The 17,344-nt window shown below is 43.3% G+C and overlaps 1 protein-coding gene across 1 annotated transcript in view; it reads left to right on the top strand.

Annotated features, from left to right (window-relative positions):
- NDUFA10 (NADH:ubiquinone oxidoreductase subunit A10) overlaps positions 1–16,218 on the top strand; it is a 43,093-nt gene extending 26,875 nt beyond the window's left edge. The window contains exons 9-10 of the mRNA XM_037398704.1: positions 1,270–1,378; positions 15,756–16,218. Of these exons, the coding sequence (XP_037254601.1) occupies positions 1,270–1,378; positions 15,756–15,824 (178 nt within the window). The 3' untranslated portion in view covers positions 15,825–16,218. The remainder of the gene's footprint in view (positions 1–1,269; positions 1,379–15,755) is intronic.
- Positions 16,219–17,344: the final 1,126 nt, after the last annotated feature.

The following is a 17,344-nucleotide window of genomic DNA, read 5'->3' as shown; positions in this document are numbered from 1 at the left end:
GGCTGGGAGTGGCCGACAGGAGGGCCGGTGCTAACATGTCATGAAGAGAGCTTTTGCTGTGTTGGTGAGGAGGCAAAAGAGGGCTCATTTTCCTGGCTTCCAGCATGTGCAATAAACATTTAATGTACGTGTAGATAGATAATATAGTAGTTTATAGGAAGCATCTTTGGTGTTCATTCTGGTCTTGTGAAAGGACATCTATCCATGCCTCCTCCCATCTCAGCTTCTTCTAGATTATTGTATTTCCTTACTAATTTGTCGGTAGTAGGTTAATTTACAGTGTGCGTGTCAGGATACGTTAGCATACTAGTTTACTTGTTGAAGCTGTCCAGTGCTGTGAGGTAAGGTCCCAAGGTTTGTGATTTAGGGGGGAAAAAAATGGCTTAAAAATTAAGAACTTTGCTCAGGGATATCCTTTATGTGTATGTAAATATTTGTAAAGAGATGTAGTTCACTGGGAACAACACAATTTGAAGAGTTCCAAGTGTTCAGTTTAGAATTTGGTCACTGCTGACTGCAAATTGATGTATTTTTCCCCAAATATGTATAGGTGGCACTGTGGGTCTATGTATAATACCAGTATGCAGAAGGTGGATTTCTAGCAGTTTCTCAGACGTTTCACGTTTGGGGTGTTTGAAAGTGCTGGCATTGTGCAGCATGGACTTTTGGTGGATCCTGATATGTGTTGTTGCAGCTGCTGCAGCAGGCTTCCCCCGGTTACTCCCAGGCAGGATGCTAGAGGCACTGCCTGCTCCCAAACCCCTGTGATTACCTTGGTGTCGGTCCATTTAGGATGGGAGTTTGGGGAAGAGCACCACCTCACTTTAATCCTTTTGAGGGTTCATTTGTGAAAATTAATTGAGCAGTAGACAATTAAATGAAGTTGATACAGCAAGATAGTGTGTGGGATTCAATAAAACCACTGGTTTTACCTTGATAATATAGGAAAGCAAAAACCTAGAGGTGCCTTTTGGAGAAGGCTCCCAGAAATTACAGAGCATCTCCAGGGATGAAAAACCTGGGGAGAGGAATAGAGAAGCAGGGAGAAGTTGGAGCAGGAGCAAACTGGAGGCAAGGGTGCGAGGAGTGAGGGAAAGGACCAGGTATTCATTGCAACCAGAAAATAGCCTAAACCTGTGGAAGTATTATTTAACAGAAAAGTAGTTCTTTAATATTTGGCCAATCTCAGAATTGATGCTGTTGCCATTGGCGCAGGATGCAGACTAACTGCTCCTTTTTCTTTCTTTTTCTTTCTTTCTTTCCCCTCAGTGTTCAGGACAAAAGCGGAGTGCTGGATCCTGTAGCCATCCCTCGCTTCATTCCAGAAGTCACAATTGGAGGCAGCGAATATGATAAAATCTATTATGAGTATCGATCGGTAAGTAATACTGGAAGGGGAGCAGTGATATGATAGCCGGGCAACCACCCTGCCAAGGTGTAAGCACGTTCATAACTGTCCTGTGCACAGCCTGGGTGTCAACCTCATGTACAGGGATACACACTTCTAAGAATAAGTTCTGGATTTTGCGCAGATCCCCACCTGTTTTTTTGAAGTCTAGCTTCCCCACAAGAGGAATCATGAAGCAAATGGTTTGTTTCGTAAGCTGATTTTCTTTTTTGATCTTTAGATGAGGACTAAAGGATAAGTGGTTTTCATTTGTTTTTGTTTCTCCTGCCCCGATTAGTCTCTGACCTCTGAAATCTACAATCATCCTTTGAGTCAAACAAGAAAATTGGAAACCCGTGGTGACTTCTGTAAAGGAGACCGCTTATAAAATGCTGAGGGAGGGGGTGTTTTTTTCTAGAGTAGGCTGAGGAGATACGAATGTTACATTGCTTCTCAAAACTGTTGTTGCTTTAAATAGTGTGTTTCTGTACGTAGGCACACATCCAAAGCCTGTTGTGGCCCAGCGCTCTCTTACACCTCATGCAGGCTCCCACACAATGTTTTAATTAGCTGCTTGCCTTTCTGGTTCTGGAGACAACGGCTTCCAATTGACTTAGCACTTTGCCCTATTGCGTATTGTTATTTAGCTGGCATGGGGTCCTCTCACACCATGTGGTGTTTTTCTAGGGCCCAGGTACTGGAAATTCTTATTAGAGAAATTCTGGAACTGATGACAACTAATATTGATTGGATGAACTGAAGTTGCAGGTGATGATACATTTTCAGGTTGGGTTGAAATCTTCTCTGCCGCTGCGTTTGTGGCTTTTTTTTCCCCAAGCAATTACTGAAGACGAAGGAAGATCTATATAAATTGTTGTGAATCATGATTTGCATAGTCAAAACACTATCATTTTTCTGTTCCTGTTAGTATACAGTCTCTTACTGAAATTAAAATGTAAGATACAGGTTGCGGACTTGTTTGGAAACTGAACTACCAATGTTTTCTTCTGGAATAGTCAGTTCAGATGTCCCTGTGGATATTCAACATAATTTATTCCTCCTCAGCTAAGTAGTGGGGAGGCTCCTGGGTTCATGCTATTCTGCCTCATTTGAGATGGTCTTTCCAGCTTGTAAAAAGGTGCTAAAGATTAAAGCAGTAGAAAGCATGTCTGTACTCCTTGAGGTTGTCTAATGGGTTTGAAAGCTCCCTGGTCCACCTGAGAAGTTGCTGTCAGAATTTTGTGCTTCTTGCTATCACATTTTTATGTCCAACACTTCAAGCTCAGACTAAGGATTTTTGGAGTCCTTCACTCCAAGAGATGTCTGTGCATGTGCAGCACATATTTCAGAAGGATCTGCTGCATGACTTGTCGCCAGCATGCAACATCCATCTGTACTGACAGTGCCTTTCTTCCCGAAGATGATAGGGTTTTTTTGGCTGAAGTGTCACTTTGCAGTGGAGCTGGGAATTACTGAGGCTGCCTGACACACAGCTAGATGTGACCTCGGTGCTGCGTGCTGAGAACCAGGGGTAATACTTCTGAAAGCTTTTTCTCTCTAGCTGTACAACAGCACATTCCTCTTTGTGCTGGCAAGAAACTGTGAATGCCCTGGCTCATCAAATAGCTGGCTTACAGGGAAAAATTGTGACTTGCCTTGCAGATGTAGTGAAGGAATGCTCAGGAGCAGGAATATGAATACCTGGGAAGGAAAGCTGTGCTCTTGGATTGCTCTGCTCGATGCTAGTCATTTGACAGCAGAAGCTGAGCACTGTCAGTGCAAAAAAATATTGCCAAAATACAATCTCCCTTCTGCAGGCGTGCTTTTAGGCCCTGAATTGGGAAAGTACTGTGGAAAGTGATAACGTCCTTTGGAATAAGGAGGAGCTGTACATTTCATGAAGCAGTCTGTTAAATTTAGGCAATACTAACTACTCTTTTTTTTTTTTATCTTTTTTTTTTCTTCTCTTCTGAAAGCTTAAACACTTGTAATCCTTCAGGGATGGGGTGGGGGGTGGTCTATAGGGATGGTGTACAATGCAAAATGTTGAGTTTTCCCCCTTCTTGTAAGCTGCTGCAAGGGGAAGCACAAAGCCAACCCCACCCACTGTTTTATGTTCTAAGAATTGAATTCTTTGAAACTTTGGAGATCTGTGTTTTTCCTTCCAACTTTGTTTAGCAAATGAAGGTGTGGATTTCTTTGAATATAAGCCTTGTCTTGCAGAGGTAATGCAGCATGACACCAGCCAGTGCAGGCAGAAAAAGCAGATGAACTTGTAGACATACAAATCTTGGCTATGAGGTTGCTGGGTCTAATGAGAGGGAGTCGTCAGCCCTTGCCTTGCCCATGTCTATGCAGGGATGGTTACAGCTGTGCTACCACTTTTGCATTTGAAGACAGATAAAGATTTTAGGCTCACATGACTTGTAAGTAAAGACTTAATTATGGTATAATTACAGAACTTTAACTTTTCCTTGTGGGAAATACACGCTTTTAAAGTTAGTGTAATGATGTTTACCACATAAATACAATGATTTGCGTAGGGGATTTTCTTCCTCAGCAATCCTATAACAAGTCATAAATCCTTGATCATACCAATAGGCAGCTAACTGCTGTGCTTTTCAGAGTTGCATGCACACAATTCATGCTGCTTAATAATGGTGGGTTTTGGGGATTCGCAAATTCCAGGCAGAAGCTGGTTTTTGTTCAAAATATTCATTAGTCAGAAGCAACTGAGGAGGAGGAAACTCTTTGGAGTCCAAGACTTTAGTATGTGTGCCTTTCTGCAAAATAATGAGGTAGCTGCATACAGCTCTGAATACTAGAAACTTGCTTTTTTATGTACATCCTCTAAATTTGTTCTGTAAGCATACTGCTTACATGTGAGGAGGTGGCTTTCTGCAGCCTTCTCTTACCATAAAGTCATCTGGCAAGGTTCAGCTGTTCTGTTCAGGCATTCATAAACTTCTAAAGATCTTTTCTGGCAAGGGAAAAGTAACCTTTTAGTCAGGTTCTGTAGATCACAGAGATAAGCATGTTCATTCTTAAGTGAGGCAACATTATTTTAGGAACTGTCAGACTAGTAAAGACTTGACTACTCTTTTTTTCTTCCTTTTTTTTTTTTTTAACAACTGCTGTATCTCTCTGCTTTCTTCCAACTGCGCACAATCCCCATGGGTAATGCTCCAAACTCCATGTGCGCCCTGTGAAGCTGGAGCACTTAGGCAGATGTGTTTGCAGAGAAGACGAAAACAAATGGTTCTGTTTAATGGAATCAGTGTACTTAAATAATGTACTTATGTACTTCACACTCCCGAATGCTGTTGGCAAGTCCTGCTGAATCTCCTAGGGGTGGTGAGAAAAGGCTTCTTTTATGTGCATGCTCTTTTCTGTATACATAAAAGTGCAGCTGTCTAAGATTCATATTCAAGTCATCACCTACGTCTTTACCTCTGAAAACAACACTGGAGAACTTTAAAATGGTCTTTGCCACCTCTCCCTTCACTGCAGAACATAAGGAAATGATCAGCATTTCATTTCCACTAACTTTGTGCTTAAAAGTACAAAAAAATTAGTGGGCTTGCTTATCACAAGGTGTACTAGAGCCTGGAGTCCAGTGCTTGCTGGTGTTCACTTGGGCTCTGGAGTGGAGAATTCCTTTGCTAGAACAGGTGAAAGCAAAATGGCTAGAAACTACTTTCCTTTCTCATGTCATCAACCCTAGCAGGAAACTTTTATGCAAGCCCACTGACCCTGGTTCATGTAACCCAGCTCCTGTGTTTGCCCAGTGGCTGGCTACAATGTCTTTAAAAACAAGTCTAAGAAACAATGAAGGAAAAAAGGACTATTTTTACTAGTACGTGGCTAAAAACTGTGGCTTGCATCTTGCACCCTAGGATTTGTTTGGTTTTTTTTCCCCCCCCCCCATCCTTTTCCCAGGGGTGGGCAGGTTGTGAGTCTGCAGTGGGAGGAGTATTCTATCCCCCTTATAGTTTGCTGTAGTTCTTTAAATATGTGCTGGTATGTGTATTAAAGACAATGACCAAATGCTTGGGCACACAGGTTCTTCTTCAGAGGAGACAGGCCTATGCACTTAGAAGTTCCTTTTGTACTAAGGCAAATCTCATATCAAAATGTTGTATCTTTTGTTAGCCTAACTTACACAGTTAGGGAAAAAGAAGTCGGGATGCGTACCTTACCCTTGAAGCAGACAATTATGATGAATTCTTTGAAGAATTTATTCCACAGTCTTGAACTATTTTCAAAGACTCTTCCTATCCCAATATGACTTCTCGCTCTAGTGAGTGCATGTGCTTGTGTGTAGGGCTTTCTTAGATCAGTTTTAGTTGTCATCTTTCAGTCTGAAACGTCCTTTTACTCTTGCATTGAAATGGTGAGCCACATGCTTCCCTTCCTTTCTTTACCCTTTTATTGCTTTTCCCCACCATGCACTGGCTATTTGCTGATCCTGGCACACTTCAGCTTCCTTCATCGGCTCCTTTTGTTGATGATTCTCATTATCTTTCTTCAGACTATCTAATTGTGCAGTGTCACTTTCTGTGATAAGATAAAACTTTGCACACGTGCCATATTCACCACCTGAGGAAAGCAGAGGCATATTTGGCAGTAGTAATGATTCTGCTGTGTCCATCCTTGTCAGTGTGGCTCCATGTTTATCAAGGACAAAATGAGCAGCTCGTGTTTCTGCCGAACATTTAACTCGTCGAGTAAGTGAATAAATATGACGCTGAAAGGGTAAGAGAAGGCTCTCACTGTGTTTTCCTGCCCTTTTCCTGTGGTGGAAGCCTGCTTTTGGAATATGGGGATGCTGACCCTGAGGCAAGGAAAGCTTGAGCTAGCCAAAGGCTTAGTAGCTATTTGCTACGGGGTGCGATCTGGCTCCCATAACTGTCTCTGGCAAGGCCCTTCAGCGTCGTAAGTGAGCAGGGATGTATAGCTAGTCTTATGCTAGATTGCCAAACTGCATGGGTTGCTGAGGTTAGGTGAATACCGGAGCTGTGGAAAGGAAGTAGCAGCAGCGTGTGGCTGGGTAAGGCATGGCTGCCTTCCCACAGCAGCTGCATCAGCTCAGCTGCATCTTTGTATCCTGCTCCCCAGCCTCCTCCGTTCAACCCCAGGACCTGGGAGTGTGTGGCTGGCAGTCCCCTGCAGTCTTGCATAGCACGGAGTGGAGAAGAGGCAACACTTCCCCAGGCTTTTTTATTACCCTCTTATTCATAAGGATGCAACCTTAGGAAGGGAAATCCTCAAGTGTGCTGTGCCTCCAGTTATATAGGTAGTTGCAGGGAAATGGCTGTAATGCAGTGAGCTTTTGAGCCATGGGAAGGTGAGCAACATTAGTCGACTCTCGGCCTCACAACGCAAAAATGAGAGTATCGTAAGTGCATGTGTTTATGATGTGAAGATCATAACTAGCCCAAAAGGAAGAACATGAAAGGGAAGACTTTTTGCAGGTATGATGTGGCCCAAGTTGGATGTGAACTGCAGCCCTGACGCTTCTTGGCAGCTGGGATTGCAAGGGGCTGAAGATGGCTGCTGGAAAATGGGAGTTTTTGCATCTCCTCTGAGAGTGCAGAGCACTCCTGGCTCTACACACAGATCATAGAATCATAGAATGGTTTGGTTTGGAAGAGACCTTAAAGACCATCTAGATCCACCTCCCCTGCCATGGGCAGGGACACCTTCCCCTAGAGCAGGTTGCTCCCAGCCCCATCCAACCTGACCTTGAACGCCTCCAGAGGTGGGGCACCTACCACCTCTCTGGGCAACCTGTTCCAGTGCCTCACCACCCTCATAGGGAAGCATTTCTTCTTTACATCTAATGTAAATTTACCTCCTTTCAGTTTAAAGCCATTCCCCCTTATACTATATGCCCTTGTAGTAAGTCCCTCTCCAGCTCTGGAAGGCTGCTGTAAGGTCTCCACGGAGCCTTCTCCCATTTAAAATCTCTTAAAAATGTCCCACTTAAAATTCCCTGACCTACAAAAGAAATACTTGAGCTTTCAGGAGCCCAGAGTCTGGATCAAAACCAGAGACAGATTGTGCCAAAATGATGCGCTCAGGCTTGATGTGATACTGTGTGGCAGGGTCCTCAACATCTTGGCCTTTGGCTGCAGATTTTCAGTTACAAGAGCAACTACAGGCTTCTAAAAAAACCCCAAAACCTGGAAAAAAACCTCCTACACCCCCCCCCCCCCCCAAACCAACCCCAAACCCTTTGTACTTGTATGGACAGAGGATGTTACCCATGCGTACATATGAAGTACAACTGCTGCAATAAACCTTATCTAAGCCATGAATTGTCTTCCACAGTACTCTTGCCTTTGCAGAGACAGGGAGGTTAGGATATCTTTGTTCTCCCTGTGTTTGTGATTGTTACCATAGCGGCTGTCTTTGATACAATCTTCTGTTTTCTCTCTCCTGCCACTTTTTCTTCGCTTGATGAAGTTTTCATTTTTTTAGGATCAAGGTCTTCCTTCCTAATTCTTATTTTAGTGGAGGTGTTTGACAGCTGTAATGCCCAGCCCTGTCTACTCTTGAATACAGGAAGGAATGGAAACAGACACACAATAAATTAGGCTTAATTTAAAGTTGTTTTCTATTTTATCTCTGCAGAAATATTTTAAGCTCTTTTTAAAATAGCAGGATGTTGCCTGGCTAAATATTGCTAAGACCAGAGGATCCTAAAACCTACAAATGATGAAGTTGTTCCTGAAGGGTACCTAGAAAGGGATGAGCATAGGCATGTAATCTTCTCTTCCTACCTTCCCACTCCTCTTCCACACTCACCAATCCACAGAGAGACTGTGAAAGCAGCCCTTTTTCTTCTTTAGAAACTCATAGCTTCTATACCCTACTCCTCTTGACAAATATTGTGGGAAGGGATATTTGTCCCAGATACGGAGGGGAAGGAACATGAGAAACCTTGGGACTATTTCAAATCTTGGTCTTGGTAGTTGTGTCTGTTTTGTTTTAGATCATAGACCTTGCCATCCCAGACACTGGGTACCTATGTAAATCAAAAAGACAGTAAAATCTCGCTGGCATTATAATAATCCATTTCAAACTTGATGTTCTGCCACTGAGCCCTATGAAAGAAAACACTTTATATGGCAGCACATCCTTTCTCAAATGCCTCTTGATACTGTACCCATGTAGGAATGTGATCCCCAGGGTAAACCTCTATTAAGTAAAAAAAAAAAACAAACCCAAACCAACCAAGGAAAATAGTTTGGAAGAAAGATCTTTTGTTAGTGATTAAACAAAGTGGAGAAAAGTTGCAGGTGGACTACTCCCACTCCACTATTCTGCATCTTCTAGGAAACTTTAATTAAAAAAAACAAAAACAAAAACAACATCCAACATTCGGAGGACAGTTTCATTGTGATGCCTTGATATTAAAAATCATGTTTTACATCCGGATACATCAGGAAAAGGTTTTATTAAATCCATAAGGAAGAATGCTTGTATTTATTTCTCACTCTCCCTGCTTTCCTACAGCTTGTTAGGGGGGACATCTCCATGGGTCTTAAACTGTGAAATAGTGTTGGTTTGAGGTGTTTAACTGTGCTGGTGTGGTGGTACAGGTTTGAGTTGGGCTTGTGTTGGTGTACGATCTTCCTTGTTTCCTGAAGTATTTTTATGCTGCGAAGTGCTTTTGGTCTTTTTTAATATAGAACTGGCATTACTAAGACCTGCTGCTACCTTGAGTAGTATAACATAAGAAAAGCTGTTGTAAGAGGCTTTTTTTTACATGTTACCTGTCCAGTTAGAAAAGCCAGCCTACAGTTAGTGTAACGCTTTATCTGGCTTAGCTGTAGCTACTTGGCTTTTTCCTGTAGTAGGTTTGCACTGTATAGTGGATAACTGGTATTTGTAATGTATTTGCTGAGGAAAACCAAAGTAGGTACTATTCTGCCACTGTAGCAGTAGGGCAAGTAGGCACTGTGGGGAAAAAAGCTGCAATAAAATACTTAGCTGTACCCTATTGCTTGCTTATTCTTGGCTGTCCTGCAAAAGCAAGGCTAGAGATATGTGTTAGATTGTTTATGGTGTTTGTAGTTGTTCAAATTGTAAGTCACAAATTCATTTCTACAAATCAGATTCCTACTTAAGCTCACTTAAGTTGTTTGAAATAAAAAACACTGAGCTTTAAAGAAATGTGCTGTGTCCTCTATATGGACGCTTCTCTTTCCAAAAGTTTTCTATTGTTTGTCTTTGAATGAATGAATGAAGGTTAGGACAATGTTCATTGAACGTTTTCTGCAAATTGGAATTGTTTTAACCTCAATTCAGTAAAGTGCTTGAGTACTCTTGTTACTTGGACTATAATGAATGTTAACATCATTAAGACTTTTGAGTAAAGAATGGCGGGACTCAAGCTGTACACAAACATTTATCTATGTCAGTCCTTTGGAAACCAAACCATACATACCCTGAATGTGTGTTTGTGGGGTATTACAAACACCCACACCCCACTTTTTTATAGATTGCCCTAAAATATAGGAACCAAACCCTTCCAGAGCACAGCCAATGCACGAAGTTACATATTCCTAGATCTTGATTTTAGCTGTGTGCCAACAACAAACACTGGTAATAAACTTCTGGAAGTCAGGATTTCTACTGGAAGAAGCAGTAGTCTTTGCTAACAGCAGTGATGGAAGGTGCTATTATTATGCTTGTTATAAACAGCCACTGAACGAAAAGGTTTGGATATTGATGAATGAGCCCGTGCATGCAGAGTAATGACTCTGTTTTTAAGTGCTCTTTGATCAGCGCTGCTCAAAACATGCTATTTATAGATCTGTTTTGCTGTGAAGCCCAGCCATTAGTAGAAGGCAGAGCAGGAATAGAAGGAAAACGCGGTAATTCTTTTTGCTTCTATAATGTTGGAAGGCAGGCTCTAAACTGATGGTTGTAGACCTTTTCAGATTGTTAAAACTTTTCAGAGCTCTACCTGTACATGTCTGGTTTGAAATGGTTTTGAGGAGCTATGAAATGCAGCTGCAGCATATAGCAAACAGCTGGCTGAAGCTGTTTGTTGCTACTCTGCAGCCTATACCACTTTATAGGGCTTTTCATCATGTTTATAGTTTTGACAGACACTTCTGTGGCAGAGTTCTTAATTTAACTGATGAGATGATCTTGTTTTCATCTTTTTACTAATGTTCTTTTAAAGTTGAGCAGTTTCATTCCTTTGAGCTGGGCTCTACCTTTGGGTACAGCTCACTTCATTAGTTTCATGCTCGGTGTGGTGGATTTTTATCTCATACTTCTCGAGGTAATCCTTGCTGCCAACTTTTAAGTTCTGCACAGTGTAATGCAGCAGACCCAAGACCTGATTCTCCATGTCATCCATTTCCATGGAGTGGAAAAATCTGTAACTTGGCAGTGACCTTGCAGGAGCTCGTGCTTACCTCCTGCCACAGGGATGTGTGTGAGCTGTTGGGTTTGTTTAGTGGTGCCTCTGGCCCAGTGTCCTCATTAAGTGCTTCTTCTCTTGTAAGCTCTTGAGGGCAGAGACTGAATTCTTGTGTTGCAAAATGTGTGTCTAGATGGCTGCTGTGATAAGAGCATAGCTGTTCTTACTTTTTCTGGGAAAGATGGTTCAGCTTTGGTGTGATAGCCAACTGCTTTCCCTGCCACTTGGTGCTGGACAAGCCTGTTGGCGGCTCCGCAGGTCTCCTTGGGCTGATGTCAGTGAAGGACCTAAGAGGGTTTGAAGGAATTTATTTGACTCTGTATGCTACTTCTTTTACTTGCCTGTGGAAATGTGTTGTTAATAGTTAATCATGCATAATGGGATGCACTATGATTGTTTTTAGTGTGATCATTGTCATACCTTTCTTTTGGTCTTAAGTGTGATTTGAAGGTAACATGCGGACTGTTCCTGTGAATGTGCCAGCCACTTGCAAATGATGTGGCCTTGCTGATTTCCATTATAGTTCGGACTGGGAGACTTGTAATGCACAAGTCTCATGGAAAGTGCAAGTCTCTTCCAAGTACTTGCCTGGTTTCCCATCGAGCCCTCTAAACTTTGTCAGCAGGAGCACTGAGCAAGAAGTCCTTCAAGCCATTGCCTTCATTTGATGGCACCTGTATCCTGTCCTGGAAGAGACAGTGAATATTCAGGCCCCCTCTGTGTTCTCTCGGCTACTGGCAAGTTCTGCAGAGCTTTGTCCTATCTCCTTCCCATCATCTCTTCTCTAGGCTGGGCAGGCTGCCTCTTCTGGCTGCAAAACCAACAGCCCCAGAGCTGGCCGCTTGTTCCCATCCCTGCCCTTGTGCTGCCTAAGCAGGTGTGGGCAGAACAGGCTGGGAGCTTCGGCTGGGTGCAGTTTGGAGCACCAGCTTAACCATTTGTTGTTACCAAAAGCAGCACACCCTACCACTTGCCCTGTGTCCCCAGATCTTCCCTGGTGCTCCCACCAGTCTTCCTTGCAGTGGTCTGGTATGTATTTGGCTGACTGAGCTTGCAGAGTCACCAAAAACTAACCCAGCCAGGAGGAGTGAATAGCAGCTTCTCACTGGGCAAGGGGGTTGATGGAGCTTGTGGAATGATCCAGCAAAGCTGCAGAGCTGGCTTCGACTGTGCAGCAGAGAGATGAGAGGATGGGTGCTGCAGGACCTCTTCTTGCTGGCATCATGCTTTTCAGTCCACTCAGCCACACCGTGCAGCATCGCTGTAACACTTTTCATTTGGCTGTTTTAATCCGGGCTTATCATGACATTGAGCAAATGCTTGTTCTGGCAGGAGGTAGGCATGCGAAGAGCTGGAGGGGAGGCAGAAGAGCACAAGAACAGGGGTGACTTCTGTTCAGTATTTTTCCAAATGCTCAATAAGTGGTAAAAGATCACCAGCTTCTTCCCCTCTGGGACAGACCTGCCTTGTTCCCAGTTGTGCAGCTTTTTTACTATGGTCACAGCTGTAAAACGTGAGCTTTGAAGAGCGTGTTCCTAGGAAGCTGTCTATGTTACTTGTACCTGGCACAGATAGTGCACAGAAAATAAATTCACATAATTCTGCTCACTAGGTAATACGGGATTTGTCTACTGTGCCTTCCTCTTCCCATTTTTTGGTGGTGTGGTTTTTTTTTTTTTTTTTTGCTATTTTGAAAGCTTGGCTGTAACATATCCCAAAACTCAACTGCCTTTGCCAAGGCCCACTGTGAACGATGGAGTATGGATGAATACTTATTATAAAATTTGCTTTGATGTATTGCATGTCTTTAACCAAAGGCACATGGGGAATTTGTTTTGGACAATGAATTTGAATTCTGTTGGGATTGATATTGTATCTTTTAAAGAGGGCAGATGTACCCAGAAACAAAACTGTAAACTCCTGTATTTTCCCAGAGAGCTCCTGTTGCTTTAATAATCCTAGTTATCTGGGAATCTCTTGAAGTATCAAAGGGCCAATTATGTGCTGCCTGGAGAGGTTGAGGGAGAGCTGTTTTTGTGCTAGAATTAATAGATACAGGCTGGTCACAGCAGGTCTGATGTCCTCCCTAGCTTACCACTGTAAATTTGTGGGGCAGAGATAGTAATCATTTATTTTCATCTCTCATCTCCTCTTTGCTCAGCAGGAGTAACTCTTAACAGGACTGCATGCTTTCTTCTGATATTTAGACAAGACATTAAAGACAACTTTAAATGAAAAACTGATCACAAATGGCTTGTAATGGCTTGTGACAAGGCAGGGTGGGTAATGTTACATGAAAGAGGTAGAAGTCTTCTGTTAGCTTGCTGTTTTAGGGAAAGATGTGTCTTGTTTTCCGACCTTCAAATAAACCCCCCAAACACACACTTCCCCTCCTTCAAAACAACAGGCTTCATCCTGGATTAAATAGCTGGGTTTGTCGCCTGAGTATATATACCATCAAGAATGGGTCTTGCTTCTCCCTGCAGAGGCAGCTATCTCAAACAGGATACTCTTAGAGCTTTTCGAAAGGAAAAATCATCAGGATAAGTGCAGTGCTTAAGGATGTGGTTTAGTGGTGGACTTGGCAGTCCTGGGTTAATGGTTGGACTTGATGATCTCAAATGTCTTTTCCAACCTAAAAGATTCTAGGATTCTGATTCAGGGGTCCTGTGTGAAACCAGTGTTTGCGTGGAGATGAGCAGATGATCTATGCTTAATTATTTGTAAAGGCTGCCAGGGGACAGCTTATTTTTAAAGGAAGAGTTTTATTATAGCATCTTTGCTTGCTTCAGACTTTCTCACAAAACTAATTTGCTTTTTTGTAGTGGTTTGCTTCTGGGTTCTAGTATCTCAAAGATGGATACTGTGTTCTCTCTTTCATTCCTGGATGGAGGAAAGGGAGGTTCTAGAGATAGGTCTTAGCTCCAAAAGTAGTCTAACCATCTCTGACATTTCAGATCATGGTCAGGACTTTCCAAAGGGGACTGCTTTAACACCTGAGGCACAGAGGTTGAAGTGTATCTGCATCTTTTTCCTCCTTAGGATCCCTCAGTTCAAGAGGAATTACCAAAGTAGATACTTTATGCACTGATCCCGTTGCTGGCAGGCTTTGTTCCCGTGGCTTAGTTATCTAGTGGGTACAGAACCTGGTTTATGTTTATTCAGGCTGAAACGGCGCTAAAAATTTATGTTGCTTTTGCAAAGCAAGTTGTTGGGAGATGATTTTGATGACAGCGTTTTTGGCACGCTTGTGTTGAGTCTTCTGTCACATAAATGTGCTTTTGCTGACCCGATGCAGCCTCCCTTGCCTGAAGGAGCACTTTCCTTGCCTGCAGGGAGAGCACGTACGCTCTGTGAGGGGAGTTTGCTATTTTAACCATGCTGGCAGACTTTCTCTTCTAGTCCTCTGTGCTGTCTTTGTAATCCCTTAAAATGGCTGCTACTTAAACAGTCTCTTTTCCCAAATCTCTAAAGCTGAAGGTGGAACAGCTTGGCTGCTGAATTTTTTGTCTGTAACGCTACCTGAGGTCATTTGCAATGTGGCTGCAGCCAGCAGCAGGCTGAGCGGGCCAGGCTTGGCTTTCCGTCCCCCAGTGCCCTCTTCCTCCTGAACTCTTGTGGAAGGCTTTGGTTGCTGTGGGTCGTCTGTTCAGCTGGCTAGATGGACTGCCGCAAAAGGGGTTGTGTGCTTCAGGTCCCATGTCCTTTCACAGACTTGGAGGTAACAGATCGTTGTCTCCAGGCCAGGACACAATTCCTTGAACTCCCAAATGTCAAGGCTCTGTTTAGGCTACTGCTATTCACTTGCATTTGCTCTCATCTCAAGTGATCGTTGGCTTTCCCTCCCTGGTGAGGGTGCAGACCCCTCCAGCTTTCCTTGTACATCCGATGTGCCCTACTCCCAGTGCTCCAGTCCATCTAGCCTGTCCCTCTGCAATGCATTTCTTGGTTCACTAGGCTTGACCTGCTCCTCGTGTGATCCTCTTGGGCTGGTTGTACAGGTTACAAGCTCTTGAGATGCTGCCAGAAGGAAAAGCTTCCTGCTGCAGTCCCCAGCCCTCTGCTGTCTCGTGAACAGTGAGTTGCAGCAGACTGTACGGAGAGGTGACGTTGCGTGGCAGCACCGTGGCTCCTCGAGCCCTGGTTTGGGAACCATGGTACAGAAAGGTCAGTCAGGCTCACCTGTGTGTCTGAGCTGCCAAAGCGGGGGCTGTGCCAGCCACGTTAAGGGCCTGTGGAGAAGAGTTGCAGCCTGAAAAGGTAAGCGAGGTTCAGAGGCAGCAAGTGAAGGCTGTTGCTTAGGTCCCAGGGTACTGGTGAAATTTGGATGGGGGGGGTCAAGAAACTTCATTTTTTCTAGTGAGTAGTGGTTTCTGGCTTTGCTTATGAAGACAGGCAGATACTGCTTTTGCTTTAATGAAGTTAAGTTCAGCTCTTGAAGGCTAAATATGCAATTTCATTTGAATGGTTTAATTTAATATAGTAATTAACTCAGTATTTCATGCATGAAATATTTCGTGTATTTAATAATGTGTGCCTATTTTGGCATGAGATTCTACTGACTGATTCAATTCTACTACATGCTACAGTGAGAGAGGTCTTCCTACTAAAACTGGGAACAAGGGTGTGTAGGGAAGAAGTTAGATGAATCCAGGTGTAATATGCTGTTGTGCTGTAGAGTTTATTGACTAGTTTTTATATATATTATGGCGTAGTGGTTTTTTGTGGGTCCCCCCCCCCTTCAGCTGCACAGGTCAACTTTTTCCAAAGGGACTGATTTTTCTTTAAGTTCTAATTACTGTGTTCTAAAAGCGCATTTCATGTTGCACTTCTGCAGATGCCACGAGGCACTTTACAAAGAATCTAAAAATTTCTGTGAAGATTGGAAAGAGAAATGTTTCTGACTGAACTTTCTGCTTTCTCTAGCTTCCTGGTCGCAAATTTAGGCAAGGCTACAATGCTGATGTTGGTGACAAGTGGATCTGGCTGAAATGAAAATCTGCTCCCTTTGGAGCCCTAACCGCGATGGACCACAGAACCTGGGTGAAGAAGAAGCAGAGTTCAGCGTGCCTGCTCCGCATCAGTTGTGTGGCACGAAGAAAATGCTGGTTAAATCATCTTCCAGCTACAGCGTAAGAGAATGGACTCCTAGAAGAGAAATCGCTTTTTTCTGGTTTGTTCTTCCCCGATGAATTCAGGGTGCTTTGTCTTTGGATGACAGATAATCAACGTGTGATAGCAAAGCGATCTGGTATTACAGGGGCAGACTGAAGATCAATGCTGAACTTTCTCTTCTTCAAGACTGTGGCATGTTATTATACAGGATTATTGTTGTTTTGCTGAATCAAGAGAAATTAAACCTGTATCCTCCTGGCTCTCACAAAGTTAATTTCTTGCTCTGTCATGCATGGTGTTTTATTAGTTTCATTAGAAGAGCGCACATGCTAAAAACAGTGCTTGCCTCGTGTTCTGAAAGCCTCTTACTGGACATCAGCATCAAAGTAGGCAAGCATAAAAAAGGTCCTTGAGAGGAGGAGATAAGTGTTGATCTCAAACAGCAAAATATCTGTGCTTGAAAATATAAAAGAAATTATTCAAAATAATTGCCAGCAGTTGTACTCAAAGCTTCTTCCTTTGAATGGGCGCTGTAGATCAGAATGTTTGTTGTGTATAAAAGGCAAATGTAATTATTATTTTTGCAAGTCTCTGAAAGTCCAAGTTGGAGGTTTTTTAAAGAAATTATTCATTTGGTATTAGTTAGTCACAGAAATGAGGCACCTTGGCATTGGTTCAAGCAATGCTGTCCAGATTTAGTCTGCAGTAATTCTGCATTTCCAGCAAGGGGCTAACTACTTCAATCACTGAGTAAAAGTGCTGCCAGGCATTCCAGTATTCAGGGCAATGCCTTTGAATTAAGCAGCCAAGTCTTGCCCATGCCCCTTCCTGTATCAAAACTAGTATGAAAAGACTCCTTTAACAGCAGCCTTGGGGGCCCGGTTAGATACTGAAATAAATGAGCAATGGGATAGAAATGTAGCTCTTCTCGTTGGTCCCTTAGCTCTTTGTTACCATGTTTTATGGCTTTATAGAGTCTTTCCTCTGGTCACAAAAAGACTGGCTCTGCTTTGGTGCCGCTGTGCCACCCTGCGCTCATGCGGCTGGTGGCTTCACGATGATGAGCAAGTGCCGGGGTGCGAGGCACTGTGCCTTGGACTTGGGTGAAAATGCAGCTGAACTGGTGTAGTCAGTCCTGTGAGGCTGTGCGTTTATTTAACTGCTGCAAGATCTTTATGTGTTTTCGCTTTCCGGAGGCTGATTATCAGGGCACTGACCTATGCGTGTTGCAGCTCAGCAGCGTGCTTCCTCATCCCATAGCTCCCCCAGGAAGATGGATCTTAGTGTTCTTGTGCTGGAGGGTCTGCCAGCCCAAGCCACCCTTGTCTTCTCTGCAGTGAGATCCTAAGCGATTACTGCTAGCTGTTCTTTACCTGGCCAGAGTATCATCTCACAGCAGT

This window comes from Falco rusticolus, chromosome 8, assembly GCF_015220075.1.
Source record: "Falco rusticolus isolate bFalRus1 chromosome 8, bFalRus1.pri, whole genome shotgun sequence".
Lineage (NCBI taxonomy): Eukaryota > Metazoa > Chordata > Aves > Falconiformes > Falconidae > Falco > Falco rusticolus.
The sequence above is the reverse complement of the archived record's forward strand: the minus strand, read 5'-3'. Positions and strand labels throughout refer to the sequence as shown.